Raw genomic sequence first — 23,363 nt, 5'->3', positions numbered from 1 at the left:
TGTGGTAGTGCTTTGGGGACTTTCTGGAGCCACCAGTTTTCTCCACAAGTAATGAATCCCAGCAATCATGTGCCCGTCAAGATGAGGAATCAGAAGTGGCTGTGACAGCATTCCAGCCCCTCGAACGCTACCATAAAAGGCAGGGATTTCCTCAAATCTAAATTTACAAGACAGGAACCTATAAACAAAGCGTGTGAATTTAGGTCAGGTAGAGGAATCTGCAGCAGTCGCTGTGCCTTAATGATGCTCTAATGTTTCATTATGTAGCAACTTTTTTATTTTTATTTTTTAAACCAGCACAGCTGTTTAAATTTGTTTCCTGATCACTCCAACGATGGCTGCTTGGATATACGGCCTCTCCTCATCCACTGGCCAAGATTCATCTGAATGACAACCGCACAGCTCTGTCAGATAACGCACTTCACCTTTGAACCTTGGGGCCCCTCGGACAACCAGAAGGAAATGTCCAGCTCATGGGGCTCAAGAGATGCCTGCCTTGAAGAGGAGATTGCCACTGAGCATCACTGCTGACTGCCACAGGGCATCTTCCACGGGGATGCTGAGAGAAGCCAGGCCTGTAGCAGCAGCACCACTCAGTCTGCTGTGGCTGCACGCACACTTACCCTTCCTAAAGGTAAGGAGAAATGAGAAATGTCTCTAGCCAAAGGAGTTGGGGGAGACGCACTAGGAGAGCTGCTTCACAGCAGGAAGTTAAAAAGAGGAGGACAGTTTTCCTGAGCTCTGCAGGAGCACTTTTGTGTGGCCCAAAGCCACAGGAAACCCAGCGCAGGCTGTCACAGGGCAGAAGGGAGCAGCAACTTGAGGTGCACGGTGCAGGCGGGTGGCGAGCGCTGGCCGGGGGAGCTGCTGGGCAGGGCGACTCCCAGGACGCGGTGCGCGCCCATGCCCAGCCTGTGACTCAGGGTGACCTGCCTCCCTCCCTAATTACCGTGTTTTGATCTGGTGAAGATTAAGAGGCTAGTGCCAACTGATCTGTTCGGACTCCTCTACACCTTCAGCCACAGAGAGAAAAGATCAACAAAAACCCAAACACACCAGTAAAATAAATCCCCTTCCCTCTCCTCTCTTTTCAAATTTAAGCTTCCAAATCCCTAATTTGTTCCAAGAGTTTTTTTCTGTGGTTATGTTCCTGACTCACAGCCAAGATCAGGAGGCCAGTGACGACTACAGACACCCGAAGTCCATCTCATCTTAATTTCCAGACTTGACTGCTGGGGGAAAGAAAAGGAAAAAAAGGAAAAAAAGGAAAAAAATAAAAAAGAAAAAGAAAAAAACACCACCACCATAATATAAACAAATAGCAGATAATGTGCCAGACACACTCCCACTTGGGAGACCATCCCTCCCTTCCCACGTTAGGTGGGGCTTTTGCTGCATTGTTCCAGGCTAGAAACCCTGCCTTGTACGCTGCTGTATGGACAGCCGGGCACGCAGAGGGGACGCAGAACACAGGCTGAGCCTGGACGAAGCAGAACAAAGGTTTCCAGTCCCTTTTGGCCAACTATTTAAGCTATCTCCTGAATGCCATATGCATGTTTACACACAATGTAGGCTCAGAAACACAATGCACCAGACAATCAGGAGATAAAGATTAAAAAAAAAAAAAACACTCCAAGAAGTAAATAATTCTTTCCGCTCTCCTTTTCTGCGAGTTACTCAAAATGGAGAGGAGGCGCGAGCGGCAGCCGGGCCATCGGCTGCTGATGCGACAGTTCTGGGCTCCTTATTGAAACCATCTGGAAGCGCTGAGCCGCTTTGTGCAGACAGGAGTTTGAAATTATCCAATCGTTTCATATCCAAACCAAAGTCCAGTGCTGCGGATTTCAAGGGAAGGAAAAGAAAAAGAAAAAAAAAAAAAAAGGCACTCAATTGCACCATATGATCTGTAACTCGTCCAGATAAAACTCCTCCTCCTCTCCCCGCTAACAGACCTCTTAATGACAAGGAAATCATGGTTATTCTGAAACAGACAGCACTATTGTTATCTGTTTCGAATTACTTTTGCCATATAGTTATGAAACACTGAAAATGATGCAATCTGCAGAAATACTGAGGCATATTAACATTTTAAACTGCGGCCCTGATAGGAACTAATGGAGCAGCACATGAAAGGAAAAAATTCTCCCTCTCTTAAGCAAGTCAAAACCCACTTTTGGGCACTAAACGCAGGAGATAATAAATTTGTCAGACAGAAAAAGAGAATAATTACAATCTAAATTGCTCTTTTCTTAAAAGAAATCAGCTTTTTGGAAAGTGATTTAAAAATTCTGTTTCTGGCACTTGCACGGATAGACAAAACAAACCCCTTTTTTTCCAAAACTAAATAAGGCAAAGGAAATCTGCACTCTAATACTGCAAAGACTGTAAGAGGAGAGCATCCAGTCTGGATGGGAACGCACATCCATTGTGTCTGCCGGGCAGCGGGGCAGCACCCGCCCGAGCACAAACCCAGGCGGATGCTCCAGCACGGGTTTTGAAGGCAGCTGCTGAGTGCCAGTGAGCACCCACGCCACAGACTTTGGTAAAGATTAAGCTAAATAATGCATTTCTCATTCTTGCAAGGGGATTGCAAGACACAGAGGAGGGTTGAAAAACCCGCTCCTGCCCAGCCTGCCCATTTGCATCGCTGCAGTGACATTTTGGTCCAGGGCTGTATCCCTGTGGGTGCAGCACGACCCACCTTTGCCCCACCAAGCAGCATCTGCTTCATTGGGTAGCCCCTAAAGGACAGCTGTGATTTTGGACTCGTCTATGAGGAAGAAGAGGCAGGGAGAGAGATGAGGATGGTCACCTGCAATCAGTCATTACACAGATCCTCTCCATGGCAAGTCCTGTGCTGCTGTAGCACAAAAAAAAATGCTTGGGCAAATCTGCAGCACCAAAACAAGTCCGATTCTCCAAGGTAGGCAGTTCTGACTCTCCTACAGCATTCTCCTCTTAAATCGTTCAGATCTTCACACTAAGGTCTAGAGAGGGACATCTCACCACACCATACGTTGGGAGAACACAACCGAGCTGAATCCTGTATCCAAACAAACCATCATACAGCTGCAGCCTGTGTTGAAGCTCAAAGACAGAGCTGTCTAATAAACAGTTTAAGAGCCACGAAGAAGGAATGAGGAGGACTTGGAAAGCTGTCAGACATATGGATACACGGAGCGCGTGGTTTGAGAAAATACAAAAACACCTTGAGAGACCTTCAGCCATTTCCTGACCTTCGCTTTTCTAATATTTCTCAGAGACTTGGTGCACATTTCTCAGGAATTTCTATTGTGCAAACAACCTTCAGAAAAATGCCGAGGCTTTTGTCTGCCACGGAGCATGCCTGAACATCCTTTCAGAGGAAGTAAACTGCCCATCTTATTGCTCCCAAATGGTTACAGGAGAAGCACATCCCACGCATGAGATTAGCAACCTCTCAGCTGATCTGACATCAGTTTCAAACATATAGTTCTGTCTTTACCAAAAATAACTGCAAATGGAGATGTCTGGCTGGCTGAAGTGCTGTGGGATCTTGGACAATGCACCAGATCTTTATACAGGGTGTTACGAGCGTTGAGAGAAATACTTCTCGCTGTCAAACCCTGGACATTTTGTATTTCCCTGTGAATTTCAGCATCCTGAAAACAAGGAAGGGAAAACACGAGTGGACAAGCGGGGGACCCAAAAAGGTTGTCAGGAAGCATCTGAATTACGACCTGCAGCTGCAAACCAGCCTCCCAAAACGAAGCCGTGCCCCTGCAGCCCTGCGATGTCCCACCAGAGCATGAGCCCTAGTGGTTGTCAGCAGTAATGTCAATCTCCTCCGCTGCTTGCATTAGTTCAGCTTCAATTTTGCTTCATGTTTTTCAGTTCTGGGTAACTAACGTGCGAACTGTACACTCTCACAATGAGAAATGATCTTTGCTGCCACCCCAGCAGCCCAGTGCATGGCCCACTATCACCAAACTCACTCCAAAATGAGAATTTGTGGCTTAGGGGTTTAGTCCCTGGAAATACCTACAAAAAGTCAGCTAAAAGAAAACAAATAACAGAAAATAGAGTTATTACAGGATTTGGTCCCAACGGGGAACCCCCAGATACAAAGACCCCTGCAGCTCTCAGCAGTGCTGGTTGTGATGCAAGGCTCTGGGGATTCCAGCCTCTGAAGCTCTGAAGGCAGGACTATGATTTCTGGCATCTGGAAAGGTAATGGTGTAAACAAACGTGTTTAAAATAGTAAATTGTATACTTATAGGAGTTTTCAAGCAACTGTAAACACTATGCAAGTCACTTCAAATTGGTTTGAACAGGCCATCCACCAAATATTTGAAGACCTGCTCAATCCATGATACCCAAACAAGCAAAGTCTGGTAACTCACCCTACAGAGGAGTTAGAGTAAATTTGCCTCAAATGCAGGAAGAATGGGATGTTTCATTACCTATAAAGCTAACAAATTCAAAACTCAAAGGAATTTTTCATTTTCATAACCTGCACGATAAAAAAAGTATATTCCAACATCCCTGGGATAAACCCATGGTACTTGAAAGGACTGACTTACACCAACAAAAACGTGCTCCTTTCTATCATAGTAATAAATTCCAGAAAGAGTGAAGCCTTGCGGTTTAAGGTTAGGATAAGTTTTGCTCAGGAAAACAGACTGCCTGGTATTTGGGGAGTGCAGGAAACACCACATCAGCTCCCCAGAGAAGGGCTCGATGCCCGCTGCTGTAGGCATGGCACAGGGGCAGGCAGGCACTGCCCCAGCCTCGCCCTAACAAGGGATCGGGTCAAGGATACGCCGGGTGGGTGCTTCTATCTAAAGAGCTGTGCATTTAGAGCTAAAAACAGAGACAGGATAGCAGATTACACAGATGAATTGGCGGATAAAGCCCAACAAAAGTGACGTACGGTATCGGTGAGTAAAATTAACAGACAATGTAAAAATGACACATCTTTAGCTGAGGAAATTATTCAACTTTTACCATTCTTTTATGGCTCCAGTTTAAGGCACGGTAATCTAATTGAAAAGCAACGAAGGGTCATTCAAATGAATAATCATGCCAGAAAATGATTCAGCTTCCCCCCCCTTTTTTTTTTCCTTTCTTTTTGTTTTTTTTGTTTCTTTTCCCTTTTAATTGAAGTCTCTAGGATTCGGTCCTGGGAAGCCCACACAATCCATGTATTGCCTGGGCTGGGTGCTCCATGAAAAAGGAAGAGGTTATCTGTTCTTTCATCTTGTAACTCACAACCTGGTAGGGACAGTGGTGGGAAAGCAGAGCTCGGTATGAAGGCACCCACCATATTTCCAGGTCAGTTTTTCACTTGGCTGCTGCTGCAGGCAGGGGCTAGAAGACACTGTGGGATTTGTTTTGCCCTTCCAACTTTTCTGTTTGTTTTGTGGGAAGGAGGAGCTCAGACCTGACCGGTAACTGAGATGCTCTGGCTGCGGCCGGGACCCTCTCTCTCCCCAGCAATAGCAGACACTGCAGCTCCCTCTCCTACCTACGCTTCCATCCAACCAATATTTTCATACCCTCTCCCCATGTGTTTGGAAACTTGAAATAAAATCCAACGCAAACGTTGAGAGGAGGCATTTGGGTTCCAACTCCCGCCTGGGAGGTCTGTTTTAGGACCACATGAGTATTAATTTGCTCACTGTTTTATCCGTTTCCCTGGTAGTCCTCTGTAAAGAATATTAAACAAACATGTCTTTACAGCACAAGCCCAGGAAAGAATGTTAACCCTGCAGAAGAAACCTGTTTTACAGTTTTTTACCCCACTTTTATCTCTCTGGTCTGAAGATGGATATGCAGGGGTAAGGAGTCACCGGGTCCATGAAGAAAAGCCTGCTCTGTTCAGACACCATCAAAAGCACAGCTGCAGCAGCACATCCTCGGTATGTTCTCCCTTTTAACCCAACTTTAGAAAATGCTCCTAAAGGAATTTCAGGACTTAAAACACAGGTATAGTTAGCAGCCAAATATGTTGAAACATAGTCATTAGTGAGGAATTTTCTCAACTACTGACATCGTTCCAGAAAAATAATACAATATTTATTCGGTTATAAACTAACATCTGCTACATTTCTTCTACTGGCTTGTCAAAGACCCCTTTACAGCAACATTTGCTGTTGCAGGTATAATTCCTAAAGGGAATAATGTATCTGAACCCTGCTATTTCTCTCTTCTCAAATAAAGGTAGGGAGTGCCCAGCAAGCACTGGGAATGTCAGGTCAATACAGGTGGTACAGGAAAACTTTAGTTATTGGGGTTTTGTGCTCCCCTCTCTTATTCCCTGCCTGTCAGAAGAGCTGTGCTTCCATACATTTAATAGCTTTCATCACCAGATAAATAAATAAACCTAATGCAATGGGTAATAACTAGGGACTAAAATGTCAAACAGCAGCGTTCCTTATATTTGATGCCCTGTGTATCCTATAGACCGGGGTTGCCTCCAGAGATGCCAAGGTTGTGGTGCCGCAGATAAGTGGGCAGCTTGCTCTGGAATAAAACAGATCACCTGAAATCCTCACCAGCAACAGCATGGAAAGGGTTGGGCCTGTTTTCCTGGGAAAAAAAGGGTGAAGTGTTCCGCAGCTCTCAGAAGGCCACAATCCAAAACATTTACAGACTTAGAAGTAAAAAGCTTGCAGATAACCAGCAGGGCTGACGCCCGCTCAATCGATGCAAACCAGTAACTGCAACTGGGAGGAGGCCAGATTATGCAGCATTGCTCTGCACAGAAAAATGTCCTCTCTAGTACGAAATGGTTAAAGAATTTTAACTAGAAACCCCTTCTATCCAAAGTTAGAACTGCTGACTGCTCAGCTAGTCATTTTGGCTATTATGTAGCATTAATCTCCGCTGTTTCTGAAGTTAGCCTTCAGGAGAAAAAAAGGCAACTTCAAAACATGCAAAAATTAATGAAAGCCATATGTGGGATACTGTCATTATTCCATGTTTATAAGAGGATCAGGTTTTGTTAAATGGGCTTATTTAATGCAGACGCATAAGAAAAAATACCCAGCAAAAGATCTGAAAGCTATTGAAAGAAAAATATTTTCTTTGTTAACCGAAGCAGCCAGTAACAAGCAAAAAAGACACAACTTAAACTAAAAGATATTATATATTTTAGTGTAACTTTGTTTACAGCTTCACTGACAGCTTATAAAGTTCTCATAAGTAGAGAAATCTCTCCTAGATGTATTTTACCCTTTTGACCCTTTTCATCCCGTACTGTATTTAAGCCAGGACAACCTAAAAATCAATGGCTTATAGAAACATCTGTTGGTACAGGCAAACGGTTTAGACTTTTTCAACAGCTGTTGTTATTTTATGCTTTTTTTGGCTAGGTCAGTCGGTAAGACTGGAAGAAAATATTAGCTGGGCTCCTTTCCTGACTTTTGTCTCTGTTTAGTGGCTGCAGTCAGTGCCCCGTTCTCTCCCCTCCCCTGGGAGTTTGGGGCAAGAAAAGTCAGAATGTGTCCAGAGTTAGAAAGATACACGGGTCTGTTCCTGGTCACCAGCCTCAAACATGAAATAAAGGAAATGTAACTCCCAAATGTAAATCTGCATAATTGCACTTATTTACATAAATATTGGCCCCAAATCACCTGTGCTATAGCTGCTTTCTGCCCTGCACCGGGGAGCTAAACCCACACCCTCAGCATGCGCTGCTGCCCATCTCCTTGGCTCCCCTTCCACTTCCAGCAGTGCTCCGCAATAAAACCCAGATTTGTTCTGCCTCCCCTTCTGCTAAATCAGTATGGGATCCAGACATTTACCGGCATCCTCCGTAGAAGATAACACACAATATATTTTAAGAGCCAACCTGCCAAAAGGTATTCAGTGCGCCAGGCAGCACTACGCACCAGTCAGGGAACACACATTGCTCATATGAAGACATGCATAAAAACAGAATGTACTTTCCTTGGGAGATTAATGCTTACCTAAAAAAAATCTAAAACAAACCGAAATATCCTATTTTTAAACATTTAATTCAACTGCTACTTTCGCAGTATGTTTCTATATAAAACGGTATGTTTCTATATAAAATTCTGATTTTGGAAAGAGAAGAAAACAGCTTAAGAAGCTTCTAAATCACTCTGAAAATCATTTCTCAGTGTAGATTCAAACGGCTGAGAGTCGACAAAGGCAATCCTGAGAGCACAGACTTTCCCCCCCTCGTTCTTTTAACAAAGAGAGTACTTGTTTAGCCTTACCTTCAAAACTTCGTATTTTGCTGCCACGCACTCCTAGCGTCCCGGTTGGTATAGGCTGAGTTATGCCAACCCCTGCCCAAAAGGACAGCCAGAAGCAAAGCCAGTTCAAACAGCCATCGCTTATCTACGGGAGGGAGAGCCCCAGGTTCTCAAGCGGAGGAGATATTTCAGCATTAAAGAATTCTAGGAGCTACTCCAAAACGCAAATTTTTGTTGTCTGGTGTACTGTAAGGATTTTGAGCCCAGAAAGAAGTTATTTATTTAGTCTATATACTCAGATTTATAACAAAGACAGAGGATTCATGTACACTGTTCTGGGTGCCTTTTGCATCATTTCTGACATAAGAAGTAAACCTCAGCTTCCCAAAGACAGAAAACAAGTAATAAACAAGCCTCGACAAGCAAATCTAACACTGTCCCCAGATATCTGGCTATTAACAAACAGCCTTTAGAGGCTTCTCTCCATGAATCCCCACAATGCAGTTAAAACCATCATTTGCAAAACACCCTAAAGCCCCTCTCAGACTATGCAGAAAGGAAGAAAAGGACTGCAACCCAAAATGAAGGCACTGCTCCCACCATGCCAACTACAGCCCTACTGCCAGCCCCGCCGTGGGCAGGAACAAGCCAGGAGAGCCTGTCCAAAGCCACCATGAGTGAGGGCACCCAGGGCATTTTTGCAGACACCTTGGTCAACCATAAGCAAAAGCACCCCAATCTATCAAAACCGAGGACTGAATTGGTTGGGTTTTTTTGTTGTTGTTTTTTTTTTTTCAGCATCCTCTTTCCCCTTCCCTTTTTAATACCACAGAACCCCAGTCTTTATAGTATACAGCTCCCTTCTGGCATCTACAGGTGGGAATATTTGGAAATGGTGTAAACTCCTGCTCTCTTAAAAGGCTCAAGAAGATGCATTATTGCTCTTTGCTCACCCCTTACATACAGGCATTTGAAGTTAAGACACCTCCACCTCCTCCTCCATGTTATAGCCAGAGGGTTAAATAACTATTGTATCTTAGACATACATGTATGTATATACATGGTGAAACAGTATACCAAGAAGCACATCAGTTATTTCAGCAGACTTTATCACCCCACCCGTGTCCATGTCTTTGGTAAGAATCGCTGCAATGTGCCAGGTAACAGTTTGGAGAGGCAGAAGAGATTTCTAAACTCCCAAGAACAAGACCTCGGATCGAAACCAACATGAGAACTGCACCTCCAGCCTTTGAAAATGTGTATTTTGGAAACAAAAGGCCTCCCAACCACTTTTGGGCATTCAGTGCGTCCAGCTGTGTTAAGAAACTAAGCAAAAGTTCAGTGTCAAGTAAGTTAGGATTATGATCTGCCTGTGATTTATGGAGGTAAGTACAGTCTCAGACAGAAGAAAAACAAGTCGCTTGATGCTAAGCAGACTCAGTACCAGGGCTCAGACTAATGAGTTAGCAAGGGCGAGGCTTCACGTTCCTGCCTCTTATCTCACCAGCTGGAAGGCGATGATGTTAAGGAAGGGGGAAGGCGTTCAGCTGGTCAATGAGCTGGGCAGCCCTGGTGCCAAGGTACTTGCAGACGGGCGTTAGTGCTCCCATGGCAGCACAGAAGGTGGAAATGCTTCAGGACAGGGAGGCACATGGTACTTGACAAAGGTGCTGTGCTTCCTGCATGGGGAATGTGTCCCCACATAACAGTGCATAAATAAGGTGAAACTACCATTACTGTGGCTGTCAGAGTATCAGGGTATAAATCAAGGCAGAAGCATTATCTAACTAGGCTGACACAATCATAAGCCAAGCAGCAGTCCTCTTCCAGATCTGCAACGAGAGCGGTGTTAACTCAGGTTAAGTACAAGCTAGCAACAATTACTCTGACTTCAGCAGCACAAACAGAAGAGAAAGCAAACAAGATAACCCAGAAATATTGGCTCTATCTGTTGGACTAGCTTCTTGGGCACAGTTACTGCCTTCATTTTCGCTGAGTACATTGCTGGCACTAAGACGATAAACGCAGTGTGCGAGAAGGGAAAGGGTAGTTAAGTTCACTAGTGCTTAAGAGAAAATCAAAAGGATGGTGACATCAAATACATGCTTGTATAGGTATAAATTTAATCCATAAATGAAGCAGAACGAGAAGGTGGAAGGACAAGAACCTTGTTAGCTGCAAGAGAGCAAATGCAGAAGAAAGCCTGGTTTAGAATTTGTTCCTCTCTGCTAATTCCAATACAGCTGATAAAGTATATTTTATTAAACTATTGCAAAACCCTGTCACATTCTTGTTCCAGCCTCCACATTGGGGTTATTCCAAAGCAGAAGTCCAAAATACAGCCCACAGTAGTAAAAACAACAAACTGGTGATGGAAGGAGGTGAGCAGCAGCGAGGACCTCTCGTCTCATCCCTGACACCCACCTGCTCCGGGGTCTTGACAAAGAAGTTGCTACTGCAAATACTTTTCACAGCATCTGCACTTGAAGGCATCACCTCTTCTTCCGTGTGACTGATGACAACTACAAGTATTCTGCCAAAATTCAAGTTTCCTTTCCTTGAAAGCTTTGGTGAGTTTGCTGCCCTGACAGTAAGGCCAGCTGTGGCTGGCTATGGCCAGACATGACACAAACGCACCGCTCCGTCTTTGGGGTTTCACACTCTGACTCTGCTCAGCCAAGCCCAGTTCCTTCCATACCAGGGAAGTGCTTTCATTTTAGGTATCCTATGCTTGGATACCAGCACTTCTGTATAGACCCAAGATACTCCAATCATCCACTTGCCATCTATTCCTGTTTCACAGCCCCAAGCTTAAAGCCCTCTCCATCACTGCTAAATCACTGCACCACGGAGCACACGTAGACCACGCCTGTAGACAAGGCGGAAAGCAGCAGGAAAGACGTCGCCGACAAAGCCAGAGAGCAGTGAATCTGCTTGACACAAGCAAGGACGCTGCATGGAAAGACAAACATTTGGTATCACGGGGGCTTGTATTTCATCTGGTGGTTGAACAGCAGCCTGCGACACAGCCGAGCCACTCAGGGCCTCACCAAGACGTACACATGATACAAAGCAGTAACAGCAGAGACGCTGGAGGAAAAGAATCTGAGATTTCCACCTCTGCTTGAAAAGAATATGAGAGAAGATGACCCACCAAAAAAGGGTGGGGGAAAAAAGACTGCAAACGATAACAGACAGGGGAATCTGTGCAACTACTGCAAAGCTAATTGTGTTTTGATTCCATGTTTCCATGGAAAGAGTTTTAACCGTGCTGGGTGAAAAGCCAAATACGTTTTCATAACGATTCACACTGCATGAATGGAAATACTTAACAGAAGGAGTATTCTTTCTAATCAGCACTCTAGCTTCAAATACAATTCTCTCTCCTTTGTCCTTTCCCCTTTTCTTCTTCGCACCATTGTTTTCAACCTTTGCTGGAAGATTCAGTCAAAAATGCTGTGCCTGGGGAGTGCTGGGGACTGTAAACCTCCATCTGCGGCCAAGAGCCCTGCTCATCTCTCAGACTGCTGTTCCTTTCGCTGCACTGCTAGGTTTCGTCTTCTAAGAGGGATCCTAATGACAGCAGAAAGCACGTGAGCCCATACGAGCCTCCAGTATAGCAGGCCAGCCAGCCTGGGTTGGCAGATCATTTAGAGCTTATCGCTCGGTAGGACATCCAGTTCTTGATGGAAAACTTCAAACAATGGAGCGCTCACTCTTTCCTACAGCATGTTACTCAAAAAATTAATTATCTTCAGCCCTCAAAGCCTGCACTGTCGTTCCTACAGCCTCAACTTGCTTAGCCGCATCTTCTAAGCCCACATTGCACATATGGCTCCTCCATCAGAGCAAAATGTTGGAAGGAATCCCTGTCCCATGCATATGGTTAGTCCAAGGCCACCCAAACACTTGGGTTGAGGCAGTGGAAGAAGAACCACGGTGGCCTCCAGCAGCTCAGCCCCAGCGGTCCCCAGGGGCTTTCTCCCTCCACGTGTCACTTCTCGCTTCTTGCTGTCATTCACCTCACAGGGGGCTTGCTGGATTTGGCACAAACTGCCTCAGAAAGCTTTCCCAAATCCCAAAGAGTTACACCTAGCAAACTTGCCACGAGGGACAGCTACTAGGGGAGGATGGCAAAAGAACTGAAGCACCAGACCACAACTCCTCGCCAGACCCCAGAAGAAACGCACGATAATAGAATTAAAAACCTATTTCTTGTATTAACGATTCTTGGCAAGGAAGGTTTTCCTCTCAGGCACTGTAAGTACCAGTGAACTGCAAAAAGGGTAAGTCTACAGAAAAATGTACGTGCTGGCTTCTCTGCATTGTAGGATGCCAACTCCAACCTCCAAAATATCAGCACTGGAGCATGGTAGGTTCGTTCAGAAGGGTAAAAACCCAGTGACGCCATACACCAAGGTACCCATTTGTCCTAAAAATGCAGTCTCCATTGAAAAGTCCACATTTGGTTCCCTATGTTATCTTCTTAATTCCCTCTATATTTAGACTAGGAATTTGGTGTGTGGTTGCCATGTCTACCATACAACAGTTACACCACAAAACTTTAAGAGATTTCAAACACAAATAAAAGAATCCATACGAATCAGGAGACTGAGCTGTTCAAAACCAGCGCAGTATTTTCCTCCTCATGGCACAATATTCAGTGCCAGCGTTACTTTGCCACGGCAAGTGTCTTATACATCCATTATTTTATGTATCCGTACCTTCATGACTGCATAAAAAATTCATACTCCAAAACCAGGATTTTCTATGATGGGGATCTTTAGCTCTGTTTTTTTTTGTTTTGTTTTGTTTTGTTTTGTTTTGTTTTTTTCAGACTTGCAAAATAATGGAGACCCTGCAGTGACTGAAGGGCAAGGTGTCAAGGAAGAGAAGAACCTCACCATCTCCATATTGCTTCCATCCCCAGGAGCCCCACGGCCACAGCGCGTTCATCTGCCCCGCTGCAAGCCAAAGCTGAGAGCTGCATCTCTGCACCGAGCAGGGGATTTGGCTCGTCGTCTGCCTCCCTGCTTTTCTCACTAACATCCGTGAATCCTGCGCCTGAACTCGGAAGCGACTGTCTCGAGCTGCGGATTAGCAGCGTTCAGGAGAAAAAGGAGTCGCAGTTGCAGCTCCCAGAGAAACTCAGTGTAGGACAAAAAAGCTGCCACAATGGTTGTATAAATGCCTTCCTGCTGCAGATTTCAAAGCATGAGTAATAGCAAAGGCCAACAATAATCCCAGGCTGGTTTGAATTGCCTTTTTTTCCCCCTTGTTTTTTTTCTAGCTCTCCACAGCATGTGCCATGGACTCAACAGCTTACACAGCGACGCGCGGAGCAGACACCAGAAGCAGCCCGCAGCAACGGGTGAGCTCTTCTGCAGAGCCATGAATGCAGCAGGGGCCGAGCATCTGACACTATTTCCTCCCAGCCCTCTCCAGCCTCTGCTGGGAGCGCCCAGGGGCACGCACAGGATGCCAGTGGGTGTGAGAAAGGGCCCTACGGATGGGCAGCCCAAAGCCCTGACCGGAGCAGTCGTGTGTCACCCTTCAGCACCGATGCCAGGCTTCGGGCAGGCTCCTTTTTGGCTGGGTTTTTCCATGTTTACTCTAGTTACAGTACAATATTTACAAAGAGAGAGTTACACAAGTGATTTTAAAGAGGCAGGGCTGGGACACAGCCTATTGTTAGGGCTGCACTTTCCACCACGGCACCCTGGTTTGATTTGTTTCTGACACTTCAGCCACTCGGTCTGAAATTCCCCATGCCGTTGGGAGGCTTCCCGAGCTGTTCTGCAGAGCCTTTGGAAAATGTGATCACGCGATCGTGGACAATCACACGGTATGGAGAGCTCTATGCACACACGTGGAGCAAGCCGGCTTCGGTGCACACCAACACCAAAATTTTGGTGTTTCCTCACTGTGAGCAGGTTGTTAAAGAAATTACTTCCTCAGAAAGTAAATCTAAATCTAAAGCAGAGCCTGCAGGACTCCGACCCTGGAAGGAAGCAGCGTTTTTGAGCCACGAAGCATCTCCTATCTTCTCTCCAGCACCAGGCTCTCCTCTCTGAGTAGCAGCCACTAGAGGGGGTGACACCGGACACCTTGTCTGCGACTGTCTCCACTTATCTGCTGGCACCAGGGACAAGAGACAGAGCTGGGGGAAAGCCAGACCTTGGGATCCTTCACACTCTCTGCCCATCCCAACACCTCCCTCCTGTGCGGGTCTCTGCCACCCGTAAGCCCTCTGCCACCCCAGTCCATCCCATTGCCTCTTTCTATCTCCACCAGGTAGGCACAGGGAAAACTTCGCTCAGCTCCTGAAACCCTGGGATGAAGCCTTTAGAGAAGGTCCTCAGACGTTTTAGCTGCACAACTGAAATCCACGGCACAGGAGCTTGGAAGGAGCACGTGGGGCTGGGCAGGAGCTGCTGCCCCCAGGTCTCCATCCCCCCCTGCAGGTCCCTCTGCAAGGGCCAGGGAAGGCAATGAAGCAAAGCAAGCTCACACACATGCAGTGCATGCACATGAAGCATACAGGAACCTTGCAGGGAAAAGAAAGGGGAAAAAAAATATAAAACCACCCACAAAACCTAGGGACCTACAAATCAAAAGCAATGGCCAGCAACAGAACTAGGCTCTGCCCCAGCTGTCTTATCCACAACAACTCCCAGGGAAGGAGGTTTCATACCCTCCCTAGGTGGTCTTGCAACAGTTTCATGATGATAACAGGAAGTTTTTTCAATATCCAGCCTCAATCATCCTGGCAAATTAGCAAATCAGTAAATTAAGCTGCCACGGGAATCTAGGACTTTAATAACCACTATTACACGCTGGAAGCCTGCTGGATTGCACAACAGTTTTCTTTTTGTTACACTGAACAAAATTAGTTCTTTCAACCTCTTCTCACGTTCCTTAATCTTTTCTTGTTGCTTCCTTCTGGACACCTTCCAGCACGCCTGCATCCGCCTCGGAGCAGGACACCCACAACTGGATTTGATGACACCGACAAGGTCTCCGCAGCACCACGCATGAGTAAGTCACCTCCCTGTCTTATGGGTGACACTCCTTCAGAGTAACCCAAAACAAGATCCGACTCTTTTGCAATCACCTCTCACTGATGATTCATGCTTAATTTGTGGTCCGCTAAAAATCCTCGGTTGTTTTCTATGCATCACTCTCTGGCAATCCTGACTTGGTAAATGCGCGTTTTGATTTCTTCTCTGCAGGCGAGACGGTTTGCATCCCCCTTCTTCTCTTATCTGGACGCACTCTCTGGTTTCTTAAGGTCACTTTGAACTCTAACCCTGCTCTCCCAAGTGCCTGCAACCCCTCCCATCCTGATGTCATCTGAAAGTCTTATAAACACACTTCCATCTTCCAAACCATTACTGAAAATACTGCAAGCTTTCCTCCAGAAACTGACCTCGCTGATATATTGCTGTAGTACTTAGATGAGTGGGGAGATGAAACTGCAAATTTTGTTCAAGCTTCGGTCTATGTGAAACTATTTTGAAATGACATGTTTTTTTTTCTGTTAGGCTGCAACTTCTGGAAATACAGATGTTCATTTAAAAACTAATTCATGTGTCAGAGCTAGGAAACATTAAACTCAATAAGATCTAACTAAATGCAATTAATACAAAGAGAAGGCCATTTCCCAGTGAACTGTTTCTGTTTTCTTCCAGCCACAGGCTTAGACAACAGAAGCCATCAGATGAACCCAGAAGTGCAACTTTATCTAGTCTGCTACATGAAGTCAAAGATTTAGCAAGTAATGAATCATAACTGCTTTCTGCCATCATCAGCACAAGAAGAAAAGTGTATCAGGGTACAGCTCATTTCACGTTGCTGTTTAACTTCCATATTGTTGAAGAGACCCAGCTCCATTCCTGAATTACTTTGAATTATTACAGTATGTAAAAGTCAAAGCAGATTTCTCATTAACATCAAGGATCTTAAGTTATTCAATTTAAAAAATGCTAAAGTCTAATTTTCATAGATCACATCAAGTTGTCACCCCAGCTCTGCTCTAGATCCCTCCCCTAAAGAGCTCAATAAGGACTGGTGGAGTCTCCGGCAGGACGAGCACTCGCTCAGCACGAAAGGGACCGGGGGAACTGTTGGTACAGAATTTCTGTAGCCGAATAAATCCAACCTCTGAGAAAGCACTCTGGTGATTTAACAAACAGACACTTTAAAAACCCATTTTAATTGGAAAAACCAGTTTTCCATTATTTTCTTTTCAGTGTTTACAACCCTACAAACCATTATTTTCCTAAACACTTTTCAGCTGCAGCTTTTCCGTGACATGCACAAGAAGCTCACTCAGGCCCAGCACGTGTATCCTCTACATGTAACACTGGGGCACGCTTTTGGCATCAAGGGCCCTGATAACCCCCAAGTCTTTGGAAACCAACTCACAAGAAGGATTTTTCCCCCTTCTCTTTCCAGTGTGTTTGATCTTCTTGTTATTTTGCCCGATTCCACTACACAAGCAGTACTGGAACTTGTTAGGTTCCAATTTTTTATTTTTATTTTTTAAATAGCCTGTGTGTACAAACAGCTTTCCGCATTGCGTATTAATAAACAACGTTGTGCAAACCTCTCAGCCACAAACCAAGGGTTAATGCAGTTCCCAGGCAGCTTTTCCCCAGTTCCTGAGAGCAGGGTAAGGCTGCTAAATACCTGCAGCTCCTGACCAGCTGCAAGTAACAACACTTCTATTTGCAACAAGTTCAGAAAACCGCTTTTACTAACCACAAAATGGCTCAGTAATGAGAAGGCAATGAGCACCTGAAAGACTTCTGGCTACGAAAAAGTCAGCACTAAATAAAGCAGAGACAGGACGGGGCAGGAGATGCACTTTTCATGATTGCTTTTTCACTGGCCAGCTCCCTACTCAACCTAGATGTGTGAATTAAGCTCTATTTATAAGCCTTGCACCATATTTTTTTTTAATGGCCTTAATATAGTGCAGTTGTTATTTTGTTTCTGTTGAACGTAGCAACAGGAAACCGTGTCAGTCCTGCAGCAAACTTTCCATTCCCCTGACACTCCCATTCCTGCAACAGAAAAGCCAGATTTCTAAAGAGGTGTTTGATGGGGTGGGGAGGTGGAGAGGAAGAAGAGAAGAAAGCACACACAAAGTCTCCAAATGCCTGTAAAACATGCAAAATGGAAGCCAAATTCAATGTTTCTTTACTTTTTTTCTTACTTTTTTTTTTCCTTGTTTGAGAGGCAAGCAGCTGAAAATAAACTGATATAATAAGAGGACAGGGAGTGTCCTAATTCGTACCTTCTAAATATATCTTACTGTATGGCACCTAAGCATTAGTTGTGAAAATGATCTCTAATAAAGGGTCAGTAAAGTAACATCAGCATCTTAATGCTCACGCATTCCAGTAACAAAAGACTTACTTATCAAACAGCACAGATTTTACCTTGAAAAGCTATTAGCTCCAGTCCCCGGGTAACTCATTGAGCAAACAGCTACAGAAATTAAGCCTTAACTTGTTAAAAACAAAATAAACCTGATTTTATTACAAGCTTTGGCAAGACTCTTCTTCTGCCTAAAGAGCTTTACTGTGGGATGAGCAAAGTTTTTGGTGCTCCACCCTGTAATGTTAACTCATCTCCCCAGTATTTTTTTTTTTCTTTTAACAGCTTCATAATGGCAAGCTAACACACAAACACAGCTGCTCAGCGGCAACGTGCACGAACACAGGCTCCGAGCAAGCTAGCATTTACAAAACACTCTTTTTTCAGGAACAAGAAACTATATATAAAACCCAGGAGCGAAAGCAAATCCAGCTAAGAAAGGTGAGACCAAAAACCCCAGCTCCTGATAAAGCACAGAACACAGTAGGGGTGTTTTAAACCAAAAGTACATTCCTTTTGAGCTCAATATTTACATTTTTTATCGTAGACGGTGCTTAAAAATGGCAAAGCAGAGGGGTCGGGGGAATGGTAACACAACCAACACAACTCATTTCAGGTCTCTGGCTCAGCCCTTTCCTATGGCTTCCCCCCTGTGAGGAATTTGGGGTTTTCCCTCCTGTTTGATCCCTGTATGTCTCCTCACTGCTCACTTCAATTCGGATAATGACCTTATTCATACACATCTTTGTACAACGCTGCCTCATGAAGAACCTTTTGGGCCAATCTGTATTTCACAACCCAAACGTGGCTTAACCCAGAGCATTTTAGAAACTCAAGAACCAAAAAAGCCCACGCTATTTTTAAAATGCTAAAACAAAGCGTCACAACGAGCGACAATTTTCATCCTTGCAAAGGCTGCAGAAGGAAACCAGCAGTTTAGGTGGCCGTCTCCTGCAGCGGTGACACTTCTTTAAAAAGCACATTAAAAATAGCAGGTAACAAAGCACAAACGACACTCACCGCTTCCTCGCAAGCTGCGCTGTCTCTGGGATCTTTCATAAAATCCACCTCATCTTCAGTTTTCATTTCCAACTTCCCTGTGAAAACAGAAGGTTTGCACAGGCAATTTAAAACAAACTTCGCTCAGTGCTGCTGAGATTTTTCTGTTTATTCAAACCAGTCTCAAAAAAAAAAAAAAAAAAAAAAGAAAAGAAAAAAGAAAAAAAAAAAGAAAACCAAACCCCTTCAACAAGTCCATTTTACTCCCGACATCTGGTTTCATTCCCGACTTTGCTGCTTGTTTGTTATTAGTTTTAACAACTATCGTGTCTGGGCTGAAGGAAACTATGAAACAGCAGCAAGCCCAGGGAGAAACGTGCGGCTGGGCTGCTCCTGGGAGGCTCTAGGTGAGGTTGAGCACATCTGCGTGTATTTGCCCATGTATTCATTTGGCTCCCATCCCTCCAGCTAAAGAACCCAAGTTTTTGCTCTTTTTCTTCTTACCATAACCCGAAGAGAATGCAGAATATGAGCCTTGCCTTCTCCATTGATATTTTCAGTGCTGAAAAAATTGTAAGTTTCTAAAATTCAGCTCTGCCTTTGGGATGCTGGTTTGGTCCCAGGACTAGAAAGGCCAAGCATCGTCTGGTGGACTTCACAAAGCCCCAGCTGATTTCCCCCTCCTCACCACTGCTCTGGTACAAACGCTCTGTCCCTGCTGCTTTCTGTGCCCAGCAAAACCATGAAAACTTTCATCAGTCACCGCCCCCCAGGGGTTCCCTTCTGTGTACCTTTCCTTGGCATGAACATCAAAGCTGTAAAAATCTTTTTCCCCTAAGCCAACGGCTCTCACAACACCCATGAACACCAGGAATTAATGTAAAGAAAATGATGCTTCAATGACAGGATTACTGTCTGCAAAGCAGTTTGTTAGAGCAAACTCATTTATTTTTCCCCAGGGGCTTGTGGCAGTGCCATGCCCACGCCATGGTCACGCAGCCCAGCGTGGAGGAGCGCAGAGACTTGGTCAAAGCAGGCGAGTGTTAGGGCTGAAGCCCTGCTCTAATCCCGCTCACTCTCATTTCTCCTGAAACCCAACACCCCATGAATGTCATCGCCTTCTAAAGGGAGATGCATGTTTGCAGCGAGTTTTCCCATTCAAGGAGGGGATTTTGCAAGAGGATGCCTCCATCTCAACTGGAAAACTGCTGCAGCGACTGCTGCCAATGGCCTTCCATTAGCATTAAATCTGTTGTTGACTTTGGGGCTTTAGGGATATCTGGTTCTGCAATGCACTATTGATAAAATAACCCCATGTTACTAACTCAAACCGGCATAATTTTGTCTCGGTTAGATGTGTTTGTGTGCAGCTAGTGGCAGACTCTCAGAAATCTGAGGTGACGCTACAAGCTTCTGAAAGTCCCATTTACTGGAACAGCAGAAATCAGGATCACAAGGAGAACTGCTTAGGGTCACAGCAATGCCATGACAGGGAGAAATGTGCCCTGACAGCTGACAGGTTGGTCCAAAGGTGTAAGAAGGAAACTGCTGGAGCACTGGGACAGAAGCAAGCAGCACAGCGATACTCGGGGTGGTGTAAGACCTGGAGGAACAAGCCATGGGCCAAACGCTGCTGTAGGCATCAGAAGAATATCAGGAGATTCCCAGTTCTGCTTGAGATTTCCTCCATGCATCTGAACGAGTTACTAAGGCTGAGTCTCTGCTTCCCCATCTGAGAAGCAGAAACCCTAATGACAATCCCCTCCCTGATAATGGCCTTGAAAGCACAGCCCGGGCGGTGCTCGTGGCATTTTCATGTCCCGAACAGTGTGTCAAGAACACTGCTCCCTTTAAGGTCAGCAATTAGCATTTCAGCTCAATCCTAGCAGGATCAGACCTTCATTTTATGGTCGGGCTAGATAAAAATCAAGAGTTTTAAACAGCAGGAACACGTGGTTTGTGTGCTGAGGCTTGGGTGCTTCACTTCCACGTCGCCCTTGGGGTGAAACACAAGCAGATCATTTTTTGCACTCTGTCACTTCTTCGTAAACTGCTACTCAGAAGCACAACCCCAAACTAGAGACTGGTATTATAATATTACCACAGGCCTTTAGGGCACAGAGCACCTTACCACAAGTGCAGCGTCATTAGCATCACTCGTTATCGATTCACCCTGCTCCTCCACGAGGGGAAGGAAACTGTAGGAAGCGCCTGTGCACGTCACCATGAGGTGAGTAGTAAAACTCAAATAGGGTGACGTGCAAGGGGTGTTTGTTTTAAAGGCTGAGATCTATGAGAAGATTCACCAGGGAAGTTTCTCCCAAAAGAAGCACTCAGGGGCAGTGGTTATGGTGTCTGTAAATGATGCCAGGTCCCAACCACACAGCCAGGGTCGCTTGCTGTTGAGAAGCTGCACCTACCTGGAGGTGTTTTGTCAGCACAGCCGAATTGCTGGGACACTTTCTGTTACCTCTCCATGCCCAGCCTAGCTGTCGTGCTGTGCTTTCAAACCCTAACTGCCCGCTGGTTAAATGAAGAGCTTATCTCTGCCTGACTTGCAAATAACATCACTGTAGGACCCACTACTTGGTTGTAACACAGCTCTGAGTAGAAATCTAAGAGCATGGGGAGCTGCCTTAGGAAAGAAGGATCTCCTACATCCATTGCCTTCCTTCAATTTTGTGATCAGACGTGAGATGTTTATCTGGATCAGTTGATTGTCCCTTTGAGGTCTCTGCTTTGGGGTGAGGTTGGAACTAATAACATGCAATGAGAAAAGAAAAGAAAAAAAAAGGTATATATCTGAGGACAATTTTACAATATAAAAATAAAAATTTAAAGAGTTCAACTTCTGATTTGGAGGAATGGCAGCAGCAGCAGCACCAGCTGATTGCGTGTCTGATACATTAGCATGACAATAAAAGCCTCTGACCACACGTGTTTCTGAGAAACAGCCTCGTGACCTGCACTTCCTTTGAGAAGGCTTTATTGCCGGCTCTTGAAAAAAAGATTTGATTCATTCGGAGCACCGACTACTCACAAAATCCTCTGTACAACCCCAGACTGCGGGGAAAACTCCCCGACACTGACACAGCAACGAGGAATTCCCACAAAGCCTTGAAGGCTGCTGCAGGAGCACACACAACGTGCCGCATGAAGCACAGCCATCAACGTGCAGAGATGTACACACTGACAGCAACAAACAACAGGTCCCATGTCCCAAAACGCTGCCATCTCACAGCTTTAGATCCTACTTTACAGGACAATAAACCTTGGATTCCCAGGTCTTTTAATCCGAAATCCTTACACATTTTAAACCTGTATCAGAATCACCTCCTCTTTTTCCCTTTCCATGCCCTAACACACAACGATGCCTTACTGTTGTTATTTTTTCTAACTTCAGCTACCACCTTACTGAGCTGTTTCATTCCATTTCCTTTTAAAAACTCATCGTGCCTCCAGGAATCCAGCCCGAGATAAAGACCTGAGCTGTAATGAGGCAAAACCCAAGAAGCTCCCAGAGCTAACACTCCCAGGTATTGCCTTACAGCCACTCCCATCCCATTGAAATGTCAATCTGCCAGAGCACAAAAATAAATTTCTTTCTGAAAACAGCTTTCTAATCCACCTTTAAAGCATTCTACTTATTTACTAATGAACTAATGACTAACATTTACTGATTATCTCCTGACAAATAAACTTTCTGAAAACCAAAGAACTCAAAGAAAACTCAGAGAGATCAAAGAAAACAGTATTTGCCAGAGCCACCCACTAGTGACCCCTCCAAAAATCAAACCTTTCCCCTGCCCCCAGTTATTCTGCTATCACTTTTCAGTCCAAATCCTCTGCTATCACTCTATCCTGTATTTAGACCGAGGTAAAAGCTCCCAGTATTAAATCAGTGAAAAACCTTTAGAACTTCATGATTTATATCACGGCAGGGTTTTTTAATTTATTCCTATCTTTTTTTTTTCTTTCTTTTGATTGTTCAGTGCTGTGAAATAGGATGCACTGTGTAATTTTCTCATAGCAAAAAGAAAAAACTGGCAACTGAAAAAGTTCAGCTGCTGGCGCTGAACAGCTGCCGGAACAGGTGGAACAGAGAGATCAGATTAGCTCCACGCTTCAGGAGCGAATCCACCTCTGATTTAACTCCAGCGACCAACTCACTTCTCGCTTAGCCCATTTATCCAGGTCTATTTCCCCTTTCTCAGCGTTACCTGACGGCGTTTTCGGGTAGCTTGTGGTGCATGGGCATGGGGTCTAAGCCGTCCCCAGCGAGGTGCGGCTGTCCCGCAGCATCCCTGCTCCCAGAGGAGCGCTGCCTCTGCTTCCAGCTGGCCGCAGCGAGCAGGGAACCAGCTCCCAGCGAGCTCCGGCCCTGCCCAAGCGCACTGGAAAACACCCCGGCTGCTCTGCCCGACAAAAGCTTCGCAGACAGGAAAAGGCAGAGGGGGTAGGGCTGGCCCTCTCTTCTAAATGACCTAACCCCGCCAATTAGGACGTGGCTTTGCACAGTTCAGAAGGACACCGGCAGCTGTTCCAGCCGAGGAGGAAAGAAAACGTAAGGCAGCGCTGCCGTATCCTCTGACTGTACGCTAGCAAGAATACAGAGGGGAAAAGTGAAGGAATAGCTCAAATTAGCACTGAGCAAATAAACCCTGAGGCCCACAATGAAGTATGTAACTTGAAGATACGGCGGTCGAAATATCTCCCTCCCATTCATTCCTTCCCCAGAAGGGATTTACGTGCTAGAAATTCTTCTGCACGGCTTCA

General features: G+C 45.3%; 1 protein-coding gene and 1 long non-coding RNA gene across 16 annotated transcripts in view; one reads left to right on the top strand and one right to left on the bottom strand.

Annotated features, from left to right (window-relative positions):
* AKAP13 (A-kinase anchoring protein 13) overlaps positions 1 to 23,363 on the bottom strand; it is a 216,912-nt gene that overhangs the window by 78,098 nt on the left and 115,451 nt on the right. For 13 of the 15 annotated variants that reach the window (XM_068696270.1, XM_068696269.1, XM_068696267.1 and 10 more), the window contains one exon: positions 18,609 to 18,685. In XM_068696270.1, coding sequence (XP_068552371.1) covers positions 18,609 to 18,685 — 77 coding nt within the window. Of the gene's footprint in view, positions 1 to 8,225; positions 8,245 to 18,608; positions 18,686 to 22,807; positions 23,003 to 23,363 lie in introns of those variants that run through there. The other 2 variants (XM_068696282.1, XM_068696285.1) reach the window with 2 other exon arrangements.
* On the top strand, positions 8 to 17,553 carry LOC137863259 (uncharacterized). The gene is made up of 6 exons (XR_011100781.1): positions 8 to 634; positions 5,146 to 5,313; positions 5,722 to 5,900; positions 10,504 to 12,490; positions 13,042 to 15,242; positions 15,896 to 17,553. It is a non-coding gene; the product is annotated as an uncharacterized lncRNA (long non-coding RNA).

The sequence above is a fragment of the Anas acuta genome, chromosome 12 (assembly GCF_963932015.1).
Source record: "Anas acuta chromosome 12, bAnaAcu1.1, whole genome shotgun sequence".
NCBI classification, from domain to species: Eukaryota; Metazoa; Chordata; class Aves; order Anseriformes; family Anatidae; genus Anas; species Anas acuta.
Note: the sequence above shows the minus strand (reverse complement) of the source record. Positions and strands in the feature narration are given on the sequence as shown.